The sequence below is a fragment of the Colletotrichum gloeosporioides genome (assembly GCF_011800055.1).
Source record: "Colletotrichum gloeosporioides strain Lc1 chromosome Unknown consensus_16, whole genome shotgun sequence".
Classification (NCBI taxonomy): domain Eukaryota; kingdom Fungi; phylum Ascomycota; class Sordariomycetes; order Glomerellales; family Glomerellaceae; genus Colletotrichum; species Colletotrichum gloeosporioides.
Window position 1 is genome coordinate 126,970 of NW_025544661.1, and position 13,376 is coordinate 140,345.

Below are 13,376 nucleotides of genomic sequence, written 5' to 3' on the forward strand. Positions count from 1 at the left end.
CCCCAGGTCCAACCCAGCCTAACCCCAAAAGAAAACCGGGCTTCGGCATCCAACCCGACCGTCCGCCGCACCCCGCGAACGCGAGCTGCGCAACGCATCCCACCCCTCGGCCTCCACCCCCAAGCTAAACCCAACAACCCCTGCACCCCGGCACTTGATGCATTAGCGCACGTCAGCCGTCGATCACCAATACTGGGTCCGCTCGGCAGATCACAAGGCATGAACGGCCACCGGCGCGCGCCATTTTTGGGGAGGAGGATTTATCCGTCCTTCCGTTAGGTTCCTTCATCTAAACAAGCCCAACACCATCACGAAGTAAGTAGGTACGCGCCGCATGATACTCGCCTCACCATCGTCTTCACCGAACCCAGACCGGGCCACTCAGCAGACGACATCATAGTTATAAACACAGCAGATAAGTCTATTCATCAGCACCTAACAGAGAACCCCCTCCCCTTCCCTACCGACGCCAAGCAATGCAAGCGAGCGACAAGGCCCAGAACCGGGAAGCCACAGGAAAAAGTATACTACGTACAATAAGAATGGTCTTTTATCTGGTATGTAGAAAAGAAACAGAAAAGCCTCCGCCCTGGCCCCATGCCCCCCACGGTTGCATCCGGCACCCCTCAGGCGTAGCGAACCTCGTTGAAGAGCCCGGCACGCACCTGGATCAGGGCAGCCAGCTCAAACAGGAAAGACTGCAGTATAATCACGTTGGTGAGAACATGCGAGACAGAAGCCGTGCGTTCCGCCTTCTTCTCTTCTGCCTTTGGCTTGACCTCGGCGGTATCATTGCCGCTTGGCTCCGGCTGGGCCTCTTGGGCTTCTGAAGCTTCCTGCTCTCCTTCTTGCGTAGCCTTTTGCTCTCCTTCTTCCGTGGCCTCCTGCTCCGCCTCCTCATCGTCATCCTTGGGGGGCGGCATATGTAGAGTCGGCTTCTTCCCGAGATCCAGCGGGATGGCTTCGACCTTGCCAGGAATGCCAACCTTACGCGCGAGAATACTTTGGTCAATCGCTGCAAACGCAGCCGCCTGGCTGGCCACGGGGTCTCTAGGCCCATGCGACGAACCAGTTTCATCTGTCACGCTTCTTGGGGCATGGTCGTAGGGAGTGTCTTTTGGTGGGGGAAGAGGCCGAGACGTCGGAGTAGACAGACCATATCCGCCCGATAGACCGCCCGGGGCCGGGCTGTTAGTCCCGGAACCACGGCTGTTCTTTCTTCCCCTGGGGGTCCCTGACCGGGTTGGAGTGCTCAACTCCGAGACCAGGCGCTGTGCAAAACGTTCCAGGCCAGAAGGGCGCGCCGGAGATCCACTGCGTGCATCATCCAGACTTTCGCGTTCGGGGGTATGCGCTGACCTGTGTCTCTGCGGAGTCGGCTTGCGAGGTGGCAATGGCGGCGGCGTGGGCCGGTTATCCGCAGTCTGGAACGCCTCTCTCCGGCTTTGCAGGAGATCCTCAAAGCGGGGGACCGTCTCGCGGTACTGGGCTACCTGGTTGCAGAGTTGCTGGAGGACGATGAGGATACGCGGCAGAGAGGACTGGGCCCAGACGGGGCGACGACGACATCCATCAAGAGCTGCAAGGGTTTGTTGTTCCGCGGACGTTGTGGAATCAGGGTCCGTCGGAGGCCTGAACGACGTCGTCGATGCGTCAGGAGACGTCGGGCTGGGCGGCTGCTCATCATAAGTGTACTTTTGAGGGTTTCGGAGCATCCATCCCTCGACCGTCATATAGCCGCAGATGGCCAGATCCAAGATGGACTCGGTAAGAGAGAGGTTTGTATCAACAGGGTTCATGAAGAAGGTCTCGAGAAGGTCCAGCACTGTGTTGAGCATGGGATCGTCCGGTCGGAGCGTGTGCTCGTGCACGTCGCGTGGCGCCCCAGGAAGCGTATCAGGAATAGCGGGTAGGTCATGGTTGTTGGTAGAAATCTTGGGGGCGACGAGCTTCAAAGAGCAGGGATGGCCCTCCAGTCGGGTCATTGTATCCTTCAGGACATTCTCGTAGATTTCATCAAAGTTGTCTTGGCCGCCAATCGAACCAGCCAGGCTCATGAGATAGTCGACCTCCTGCTCGTGTGCTCCGACCGTGCGATGCATCTTGTCGCCAATCACTGTTTCCGTGCGCAAGAGCGTGCCCACAGCATAGCGATGGTGTCTCTTAAAAATGGCCGAGACTAGCTGGAGCGTAACACGAATGGTTTGCTGGTTATGGGAGCGCAAACACGCTTGGATGAGATCAACGAGGTTAAAGAGCAGAGGTGTAGCGGTGATGTCGGATTGCGTCTGGGCAAGCATGGTGGCAAGATCCATGGACTTGCGCTTGCGAGCTGCGCTGATGGAAGCGCGCCCACCACTTGAGGGGCCAGTCGAGACATGGTCAGGAAGGCCGAGGAGGTAGTGGAGGATGAGGTTGATCATGTCCGGGTGATCAAGAGATTCTAGGATACGGCGGAGATACGTAAGAACGGCAACGGACGAGCCTCCATCAATATCAGACGACTCCAGCAGCGAAGGGTATCTGCACGCTCAGTCAGTAAAAGGTCTCCTGATATCAGACGGAAGGGGGCCGTACAGGAGCTGCTGCAGGAAAATGACCTGGAAGTGTTCCAGAAGTGTCTGCTTCACCTCGACCGACTTGCAGTGGTCCAGCACGTCCTGCCAGAAGAGGAGATGGGAGAGGAAGGTTTCGATGTGGCCCTGGAAGTCGCCAGAGCAGGAGCTGATGATTTCAAAGGTGGATGTGGGACGCTCGTAGTCTGAGAAGGCCAGAATCGCGGGGAGGCCATTGGTAGGGTAGTCGATGACGAGCTTCCGGCTCAACTGGCTGTAGAGGGCTCCCAGACCCGTCGCCATCAACGTGGACAGATCACTCTCGACAATCCATTGCTCCAACGACTCGTCGCTGGATGCCGACTCAATGATGTACAGCAGTCCCGTCCTGGCAAAATCTCCAACCTTGCCCTCGTGGTGAATGTAGTCCATCAAAATGTAGAATAGCGGAAAGTCCTGCCGTTGGGTCCGGCCGGCAAAGGAGCCTTGGTCGTCCTGGGGATTGACCTTCGGGGCGCCATCGTGGTTGGTCTTGAACCAGGCGTGCAGGATGTCCCGGTTGAGGCGGATCTTGGTGGTGATATTAAACGCCAGCTCGACAACCTTGGCCTCGGTGTCGGAACCCAGGCGAACGCTGTTGACGCCGGTGATGCGGACCAGCAGGTTGGTCAGACTGGCGGAGAAGGTGACGTTCTCGACAAAGGCCTCCTCCTCGGTCTCGAGCAGGGTCGCGAAAAAAAGAACTGCCTCCTTGATAATCCACTCGTTATACGATGTGGTCGCTATCTTGCCGATGGGCACGTAGACTTGTTTCTTCGCGGCATATTGGATGCAGGGGTGGGGGAGAGGGCGTCGGGACTCGTCGTTGAGGATGTTGGTCAGCTCTTGGAGCCTGATCTCGAGGGTTTCGGCGGCGTCGACGTCATTGGCGAGGTTTGAGGAGGATCTCCAGATTTGCTAATGGGAGACTAGTCAGGGTCCAAAGCTCCGGCGATGGTGTACGTTCCGCGGCAGAGCTCACCAAGATGCGGTTGTATTCCTTATCGAACCGGTGCAAGCGTTTCGTGGGGTCCTTTGCGGCGTCGACCTTGCGGTTGTTGGAGGGGGAGAGCGAAGTGCCCGCTAGGAGGCGCGACCACTGCAGTATCAAAGGTCAGCAAGGGGGTGAAGCCATCGCCAGCCGGCAAGCTAGAAGGGGGGCTCCAGCACTCACAAAGTCCATGGTTTCGTCTCCGCAGGCATTTCCAGCAGGAAGGGGAAGAGGCTCAGTTGCGCATAGGATCGAGGCGGTCGGTGTGTGGCATTCGGCAGTCCACGTCGTTCAGGAGTGTCGTCAACGGTGGTCGGTCGGTCGGTGGAGGTTGAGGAATCGGCAGCTGCTGCTAAGGGGAAGATGAAGCGAAATGCAAAGATGGAGCTCTGCTCTGGCGGGTGCATAAAGTGTCAAGTGTCAGGCGTCGCGAAATGTCATTCCGAGACTCGACCGCGTCCTGCTAGCTGGCCGCTGGCCGCTGTACCGGGCTCGCTGGTTCCAATGGCGCCTGCGAATTAGTGCAGGGCCACAGGGGCCGATCGGTACGTACCGCAATGCAGCAGCTGCAGCTTCACAAGCTCCCTTCCGGTGCATCCATCGGATTGGTGCCTCGTTGGGCTGCATATGTGGGGGTCCTGTGGCTGACTCGGGCTGGCTGTGGCGCCTCCAAGATTACCTCATCTTGCATGTGGCTTGATTCCTCACGATGGCTTCACTTGAATAACACCCCAATCAGGAAAGCTCCGATTTATGTGATGCCTTCCCATTATTGAATTGAAGCTTTTCTGCTTATACCATATTGATAAGCTTTAATCTTCATATCAATATTCGATCCGGACAGCAGAAAAGTACCAGATGCAGCCTACATTACAATCTTGGAATTATCCTTCGATCGACCACAGTGGGGGCAAAGATGACCATGGTGAATAATAATGAGAATAGAAGATACAGCTACAACTACGAATGATTACAGCAACTAAACCGACGACGACGAGAGATGACTAAGATGACGATAGAAAACAGAGACAACGGCGGCGGCGGCAACGACGACGACGAACGAAGTGGCGACCAAAGCAACAGCATTTCCACGAATAGTAAAACCCAAAAACAGATTGCCTAAGCTGGGCCGAAAATCAATAGATAGTTATATATGCTTGATGCCGAAAAGCAATCTTGTTGATTTGAGTGAAAGCATTTCAGTCCTTGGGACATAGAAATAGCCATGTAGACATTGGATAATCAAGCAGTCTCTCGAAAATTAGGCAGGACATTTCTTCAACACATTTAAACAGAGATAAGTATCAAGTATTCTAGGCTTACGTGGTGCTAATTGGGTGGCCTTCCTAATTCAAGGTCACAACTAAGCTTGGGTCTGGTTGGCAGCCCAGGAGACTGAGGGTGAATGAGTAGGCTCATCTCACAGCTCAACCTCTTCCTACTTTTGAAGGAAGGCACGGCTCTGCCTCTCACCTGCCTCCTGCCTCATCAGTCTTTGTTATTCTCACCTTTGCCTCGCTTAAGGATGGTACACAACCTGACGCGCCTCGAAAAGAATAAAAACAAAGGCAGCCCTCTTCACTCTGCACAAGCCGTGAGGATTTTCTCGTTCTCACCCACACAAACCCAACTCTCCTCCCCTCTTCCCCTCCACACTCTCTCATCATCATCATCACCGTCAAGAACTCAAACACCAAGCAAGACTTCACGATGATGATCCCGCGTGTCCTCGTCCAGGCCTCCCTTGCTGCTGGTGCCCTGAGTGCCGCCATCGCCAATACTGGCCCTGGCCTCGGCCCCAAGACCGCCATCACCACCTCCTCCGATGGACAGGTCAGCCTGGTCAACACCACTGGCATCACCATCCGTGATGACTTTGGCCCTCTTCCTGACCACAACTGCACCGACATCATCAAGCGCTACATCGTCCCCCAGATCGACTGCAGCTACTCCTTCGAGAACTGCGGCTTCGATAACCACCTCGAGTACCAGATCAAGATCGACCCCGTCGGCATGTCCAGCGAGAAGTGGTGCGAGATGCTCATCACCAAGATCCAGGACTTCACCGACAACTGGACCTACTGGTTCATGTGCGACCGCAAGTGGAACGCCAACGAGAACGGCAACGGCCTCTTCCTCCGCTACAAGATCAGCTGGCCCTGGCCCGAGGGCAAGGACTTCATGGAGGAGGTCCAGTGGGCCATCCACTTCTCCATGTGCTTCAACCACCCTGTCCTGACCAACTGGGTCAACGAGGGGTAAGTCGTCATCATCTCCTCCTTGTCTCATTGAAGCTCAAGTAACACTCCTCAGTTGCTACCGCAGCAGCGTCTGCAGCACTCGCTACTGGTCCGCCGACAGAGACGACAGCCCTCCCAGCCCGTCCATCTTCAAGCGCGACGACGAGAGCCTCATGGAGATCGGCCCCGACTCGGACATCCTCATGAGCACCCAGGCAGCCAAGGACCTCCGCTTCCTTCCCGCACCCGACCCCACCGTCAGCCACGCCCCTCTCCTCATCGAGACCAAGACCCCCGCCGAGGCCACCCCTCCCCCCGGCATCGACCCCGACCTCACCTGCGCCTTCGTCGACCCCAGCAAGGGCCTGACCACCGAGGCCGACTGCTCCTGGCGCTTCGACGAGGCCAACGACCGCCTCAAGTACAAGATCGACATCCAGCCCACCGGCCAGGACTCGACCAATTGGTGCGACAACCTCGTTGCCGCCATCCGCTTCACCTGCCCCGACGGCGACGGCCCCGACCGCTACAAGGTCAAGAAGTGCCAGACTGACGTCTTCGAGACCGACCTCGGCAAGGGCGTCTCCCTGGAGCTGGACATGTTCTCCTGGTTTAAGGGGGACAGCAACGAGAAGTGCGTCAAGGAGGCCATCGAGTCTACCACCTGCGGCATCCCCGCCACCTTCAAGAACGGCGGATGCTACAAGCAGTAGTCGAGCATCCTTCTGAATTATAGTCTTGATGTGGATGTTGACAGTTGGAGATGGGATTGCTTGGAATCTGGCCACGTTTGGTTGACTTTGGCTTCGGAAGATTCGCAGATGCGTTGGGCTAGATCATAGCAAAGACAGAAAGGTTCCCGCGCCAAAAATACAGTAACGATAGTTACATAAAATAACTGTTCGTATCCTGCTATGCTCGCATGCCTTTGATAGACCCCGGACTCCTACCACATGTATGGTCTGGGGTCGACCTCACCTAAATATCTAACGCCCTCCGCCTCAAGCTTCTCTCTATCTAAACTCCACAGATCCGCCTCATACCGTGTCCAAAAGTCCCCTTCCGGACCGTCCTCATCTTCTACCGTCGTCTCCACCGCGATCTCCTCCAGATTCGGCAGCCTCCCACTACCAACCGCCTCCTCCAGCCACTTCACATCCTCCCGAATGCGCCCTATCTCCCCCAACATGTGCAGCCTCTTCAACGACTTCGGCACGCACTTCAGATCGCCTTCCTCCGTCACCATCTCGATGCGGTCGTAGCCGCGATCGTGCCGACTCGTCGATTTCAGAATCCCAACCCCGTTCCCCAGCCCCGACAGGCTCAGATTATGCGCGTTCACCCACAGGTTCTCCAGCTTCTGCAGGCCACCGAACACCGGCGCCAGTCCGTACCGCTCGTACCAATAATCCAACGGCGCGTCAATGCAGAGCGTCGTCAGGGTCTCGGGGAACCGCAGCGCCAGATACTGTTCGTACATGGGGCATAGAAATCGCCTAGGAGTAGGCGAGCTCTTGACCGTGTAGACGAAGGTCTGCAGTTTGTTGAGCCGCTTCAGGGCCTGGTCCAAGTGGTTCGGGTCGATGACGGCGCAGTGCCAGAGGACGAGGCGGGTGAGCCAGCTGAATGCGATGAACTCCGCGGGTGGGAGGCCCGTTTGGAGGTCGCTGGTGAGGAGGTCCTTGATGTAGCCGTACTTTGCGAAGATCCCGCAGCGACTGGGTATCATACCGGTTATTCCAGGGTGCCCATCCCCATTGTCGACTTTGGTTACACGTAGGGATGTGAGCCGCGGTGGGAATCTCTGTCGGAATCTCACATTCGTACATAACACGTCCAGGGGTTGCAGAAGGTCCATCATGCAATAAGGCAAAGCGACCCCCTCGACGTTCGGGAGCCGCAGCAGGATCAGCTGCGCCAGCAGACCCAGCCTATGACCATGCCCGCGCTGCAACGGCACATGCGGCCCGATGTATTCGCGCCCGACCTGATCCATAGAAACCCAGTATTCGTCCATACCCTTGAAGCCAGCTTTCCGCGTATCACCTTTTAGAGAGTCAAGTTTGTTGGCTATCTTCCCGTAGCCGGCCTTATCTCCATAGCTCCGCGGCAGGAACGGGTCCTCTTCATAGTCCACGACGAACTGCGTCGTGTTCTGGAACATCTGTGGTTGTGGGGTAGAGCCCAGCACCCGGTGGAGCTTGACCATCCGCGGGAATATGTTTTTCTTGGTGAGGAAGATGACGCGGTGCTGCTCCTGTTTAAAGAACTCATGGAACCTGCGGCAGGTGGGTGCGAGGGCGTTGATGATTTGTTGGCGCACAATGGACGGGCAGTCGGCGATGCGTCTCGGGCCGAGGGACTCGACGGCTGTGTCGTCTGAGACTTCTGTCGTGGCGAGGTCGAGGATGTTGTCGATTAGTTCGGCTGGGAGGTCTGTGATGCTGGCCATGATGACGTGGAAAGAGACTGGAGAGAGCAGGTCTGTTGGGAATGACACAGTCTGATCGGGCGCGGTGACATGGGAATAATAGTTGTGTCGGAACAAAAGAGGTTGCCTTGGAGCAGATTGAACTGAGAGGTCGTGCAGCATTGGAGACAAACAAGCGTTTAGGTTCCTGTGTGGACGACCTTTGCAACCCTTGCGGCCATGCAAAAGGCCGGGTTCTCGCCGGTGACTCGACTGGAACCAGGCATAATCAGGGTCATGACGGCACAGGCAACTCCAAACCTGTACTCGCAGTGACAGGATCTCTTAGGATATATTTACGCTGCTGCTGGTATTTGAAATTTGCAACTTTGTTACCACCATCATGATATAGCCCCGATCGTCATGTTTGGCCATGAGCCGGCCAGAAAGCTCAAAGAACACGCTCAAATGCAAAATTCTTCATGATAGAGGCAACGGACTCGCTGCTTGCCTTACTAGGGCCCAAAGCCGCTTCGTGGCCCGGGCCGCGTCCGCCGGGCCAGCCGGCGTGGCCCCTATGATTCGCATGCTTTCACGAACCGAGCGAGGCGCGTCTTCATAATTCGGCCAGATCGCCATGGGCGTTTCTCTGGGCATGTTCGTCGTCCTGAGAGTGGGCTCCTTCCCCGGCTCCGTGGCAGGATGCATCCACTCCAATCAGACAGGCATCGGCATTTCTGTCTTCTTCCTGGGTGCGGGGGTAGTCGTCCGTTTCTGCACGACCAGCTTCGCGCCCGGCCCCGGGTATTTCCTCGTCCCGTACACAATCATCTCCCTGTTGGCCCACCTCAGGATCTCGGGGGCATCCTCCCCCCACTCCGACCGCACCGGCCGCGGCCAGATCTTTGCCGCTGAACTGCCGACAACAACCGGTTTGCTGCTCTGGGGACTCCTAAGCTCCCCTCCTCCCGTACCGCACTGCGCGAACCTCTCTCCAAGGGATGCCATCATCGCAAGCGTGTCACTGTCATCTCGCCCCTCCACCTCGATGTCACGCAGATACGGGACTCTCTTGTGGTTCCGGATGAGCCGTTTCAGCGGCTTCGGCTGCCAGAACTCGCCGGCGAGCCTGGCGACGCGGACGCACGGCGGTAGAGCCTTCAACACTTCTGTGGCTTCGCGATCCATCTTATTCCTGTCGCGGTAGCCTTCGCTTCCCTGGGGAATGCGGTGCCCCAGGTTCAGGTAGATGTGTTTCAAGTTGGCATATTCGCGGAGGCGGCCCCAGGCAGGGGGCCTACCCGACTGCGTGCAGTGGCGGAAGTCGAGCACGAGCGTGTTGAGGCACCAGAAATGCATCGCCGTCAGAGCATTCTCGAGGAAGAGCATGGCCTCCTGGGGAACCCGCACCCGGTGGGGCGTTCCCTCGCGCGTCTCGCGGTATTTCGCCATGAACCTGAACTCCTCCAGCACGGGGCAGCTCCGGATGTAGAGGGCCACGGCGGCCATCTCCCTCAAGTTTTCGACGCTTCTTGAGTTGGTCAGTGTGAGCTTGCGGACAGAACCCAGCCATGGCAACAGGTGGGGGTTGTTCGGGTTGACCCAAGGCATGAGGCGTCCTACGGGCTTCAGTTCCTCGACGGAGAGCCGCTCGGCTTTGAGACACATCTCCATGAGGATTCGCACGTCCTTGTCATCGACATTTTGCCACTCGGTGGCGCTGCGGTTGATCTTCATGGCCACGGATCGGACGGTTGGCAGCGAGGGGAGGGTCACTCGGGGTGGCACTTGTGGTAGGTTTTGTCTCTTGCGGTCCCCCGCATCTAGCCTTTGATTCTCCAGAGCTGTGTACGCGTGGGAGAACACGCGCTTGCCGTGCTCGAGACCAAGGTCGACAAGACCGGGGAGGCGACGCAGCAGAATCAGAAGAAGCGTCTCCATGCGCTGGCACTCGTCCCAGTTCCGGGTCTCGACTTCGTCGGTGTACCGCTTCATCGGCCTCTCAGGCACGCGGCTCTGCGCTCGTTTGGTGCCCTTCCACTCGAACTCCTGCTTGTGCGGTAGGTCCCTCCATTTGCACTCGCAGAAAGTGGTGCCGGTCTCCTCAGCCTGCTTCATCACCCACTTGGCATCGTCCTGGCTGACCGCTGTCACGCCTGAGTTCACTACTTCGAGCTGGAGGTAGAGCTGCTTGATTCCTTGGGCAATTGTTGGTTTGTCGGTCAAGAAGCGCACGAAGGACAGCAGCTTGGTCAGGGAGCGCGGTCCTGGAATGGGGATGCTGCGGTACAGGAACGGGCTGACGATTGTGCGGCACCTCTGGTCGACCAGTGACAAGTTGTAAACATCTTTCCAGCGATGGTGGATAATCGCAGGGCCGTCTACCTCGAAGACATCTTGCAGGTTGTGGTGAGTGGGAAATAGCAGGGAACAGATGTTAGTGAGGATTTCCGGTGTCAGCCGCGAGAATGGATTCTGCTTCTGGATCAACTTCGCGGATGCAGCTCGTGAGGATGTATTCGGCTTTTGGGCGTCTTTATTCTGTCTCTTTTTGATTCTCTGTCGCTTGGTCTTGTTCATGTTCTTATTTCGTGACATTTTTGCTTTGTTGCAGTGGGCACAGCATTCTTGAACATTGAAAAGGTGACGTTGTTGGACGGGATGTAGCTACCTTAATTAAAGTCTCGGCGCGTGACAGACGCGAAGTGTGGTACGATATCACGTGACCACGTAAGTCTCCTCGTGCGTGAAGTGGCTTGATTAATCTAGCTACGAGCGCCGGGCGCGCCTGGCTACAAAGTGGTGTGGCCGATCCCTTACGTAAAGGCGGGATTCGGGCCGGGGTTCGGGCCTCGGGCCCGGGCCCGGCCGACTACCGTCTCGCACCTCGAATGGCTGACCCCTGTCTGCAGGCCCCTTTTCATTTTCTCAGAACATCCTCAAAAAAAGCAAACAACACACGACGCGACAACTTATGCCACTCTCAGAAATATCGATCCCATAAGCGGGCGTCCCGAACCATATCTCGCCCCGTCCGCGCGTCCACCCCAACCTGCAGGAAAAGCTTCTGAACCACCTCTTCTGGCGTATCACCATCGCCCTTTGGCCATACGTCCAGCTCAACTCTGATAAGGTCCGGGAACAACTTGCTGTTGCCAGCAAGCCAATAAAGTCCCGCGCTCGATAGATGTGAAGCACTCTGCAAATGGAGCCTTTTCATGGAACGTGGTAAAGACCGGATGAACCCTTCTCTTGGATCCACCATTCCAATTCCATCCAGCATCCGCGGGAACACATCCGAGTCTCCAGTAATGGTCCTTCTATCAATCCAGAGATTCTCCAGGGCGACGAAGCCATTGAGCGTATAAACAGGCATGGTGATGGAACCGCTAGGAAGGTGCGCTAAGGACGAAATGCATAGCGTGCGCAACGTGTTCGCATGTTTGCGCAGAGCGCCAATCACCTCCCTGAGCTGAGCCGGCCTGGACGCTGTCGGTTCATATAATCCCAGTTCTGGCAAATACTTAAAGGTCGACAAAGCGCTGCAGTGATTGGCGATGCTGCGCACGGCTACGGTGCCTATGTGCTGGGTAGTCAGGGTCAGATGAGAATTGTTCGTCCAATTTTCGCTCTTTTGAATTTTAAAATCCAGTCCAGCTTCAGCAAGACACAGCCGAGTAATTTTTGGGCCGATGCAGAGAAGATTCGCAATCTCATCTCCATCGAATCCGATAAGCCGGTTCGGTATAATACGTGTCGTGACAAGAGAGAACAGCTGCGGAAGGCAGGGCTTGCTCACCACCATTGGTCTCTTGTCAGCGGTACTGGTGCTATCGTCAGCTTCTCCCACATCGATTAATCCCGGCAGCTTCGCTAGGTCGTTGAGACCGAAATTTCTGAATATGCCGTAGGCGCAGGTGAGCGCCAGTTCCTGCGTTCCTTTGAGATGAGCAAGCGAGATGTTGACGAGAACCTGGAGTCGCAGGTGTTCCAGCTCTAAAAAACCACCAATTCCAAGGCCGATTTCTCTCTCTTCCGAAGCACCAGCGAGTCGATCGTCGCAGTGGAATATTTCTTGTGGATAGGTAATTCCGACTTTCGCGGCCGCGGTCTGGATGAAGTCTACGTCCGCCAGTTGAAGAAATGCAGATCCGGTCGTCCACGGATCGAGGTTGATGTACACCTGCCTCACGTCGGCAGCTGCGTGAGGATGCGCTGTGACGAACCGCAATAGCGATACGAGTCTCGGTATTGGAAGCTTGCCGTGGATCCTGATCTGTGTGTACAGCTTGTCGGAGACAATTCGGCGGAAGTGGCGGTTCAGGAGTGAGAAGTTGAGAAGGTCGTTCCATCTGACTCCGGTGATTTGTCCCTGCTCATCGATGTCTCCTGGCCATACGAACAGGTCATGCATTGGCAGACCCAAGCGCAAGTGAGAAAAGATGGTGAGGATGAGCTCCGGGGGAAGATCGCCAAGCTGAGCCATGGTGCACGTCGGTTCTGGAATGGAGAACAGGGTCAACTTGGTTGGTTTGGGTGAGAGAAATCGACGCGCAAATCACAGTGAACGATGTCAGAGAAGCGAGTTAAAGTAGTAAAGGCCTTGGAGGCAGGGGGTGGTTGAGATGACTGGAAAGTCAGTCGCGAGGCTTCCAGCATACTCCATCCCAAAAGGCATATTTCACATTGAATATTCCAGTTAGTGCCTTACAAACATCATTAGGTCAAAAGCTCTTTGTTTTCGCATTCGACCAAAGCATTCTCACTTACAACGGGGTTCTTTGAGTTTGATCCACGAGAAGAAAGGGTATCGCGAGGAGCTGGGAAAGCCTTCAAGAATCATTTGGCTATTTGATTTTTTATTTTCTTGTTTTGGCAACATTTTTTTCGAAATGGTAGATTCTAGTCCACGAGGGCTATTGTTTGAGAGACCGCCTATTTTTCCTTTGCAACGCCGGCGACTTTTCCTATGGCTGTACTCTTTTTCCCACCGGCGTCGTCGTCGAAAACCCAATCTAATTTTTATCGAGATTTTTCACCGCCTCGGCATTAGCCATTCTTGTATGTAAAATGGGAATTCTTACTCAGCAGCCCTGTAGACAAGAACAATCGATCTCTGCGTGGTCATCTTGAGACTCAAG

General features: G+C 55.9%; 5 protein-coding genes and 1 pseudogene across 6 annotated transcripts; 1 reads left to right on the forward strand and 5 right to left on the reverse strand.

Annotated features, from left to right (window-relative positions):
- Positions 1-626: 626 nt before the first annotated feature.
- Positions 627-3,777, reverse strand: GCG54_00012759 (uncharacterized protein; the record flags this gene model as incomplete). The annotated part of the gene is made up of 4 exons (XM_045412630.1): positions 627-2,523; positions 2,578-3,512; positions 3,577-3,693; positions 3,769-3,777. 4 exons carry the CDS (start codon positions 3,775-3,777, stop codon positions 627-629), a joined length of 2,958 nt encoding a protein of 985 aa, XP_045268636.1.
- A 1,518-nt stretch (positions 3,778-5,295) lies between these two features.
- On the forward strand, positions 5,296-6,538 carry GCG54_00012760 (uncharacterized protein; the record flags this gene model as incomplete). Its single annotated transcript, XM_045412631.1, has 2 exons — positions 5,296-5,843; positions 5,899-6,538. 2 exons carry the CDS (start codon positions 5,296-5,298, stop codon positions 6,536-6,538), a joined length of 1,188 nt encoding a protein of 395 aa, XP_045268637.1.
- Positions 6,539-6,771: 233 nt separating this feature from the next.
- GCG54_00012761 (uncharacterized protein) lies at positions 6,772-8,277 on the reverse strand (the record flags this gene model as incomplete). Its single annotated transcript, XM_045412632.1, has 1 exon — positions 6,772-8,277. The coding sequence occupies one exon, from the start codon at positions 8,275-8,277 to the stop codon at positions 6,772-6,774; it is 1,506 nt and encodes a 501-aa protein (XP_045268638.1).
- Positions 8,278-8,686: 409 nt separating this feature from the next.
- On the reverse strand, positions 8,687-8,943 carry GCG54_00012762 (annotated as a pseudogene). The gene has a single exon. A coding segment is annotated over exon 1 (257 nt).
- Positions 8,944-8,952: 9 nt separating this feature from the next.
- Positions 8,953-10,833, reverse strand: GCG54_00012763 (uncharacterized protein; the record flags this gene model as incomplete). The annotated part of the gene is made up of 1 exon (XM_045412633.1): positions 8,953-10,833. The coding sequence occupies one exon, from the start codon at positions 10,831-10,833 to the stop codon at positions 8,953-8,955; it is 1,881 nt and encodes a 626-aa protein (XP_045268639.1).
- A 385-nt stretch (positions 10,834-11,218) lies between these two features.
- On the reverse strand, positions 11,219-12,721 carry GCG54_00012764 (uncharacterized protein; the record flags this gene model as incomplete). Its single annotated transcript, XM_045412634.1, has 1 exon — positions 11,219-12,721. One exon carries the CDS (start codon positions 12,719-12,721, stop codon positions 11,219-11,221), a length of 1,503 nt encoding a protein of 500 aa, XP_045268640.1.
- Positions 12,722-13,376: the final 655 nt, after the last annotated feature.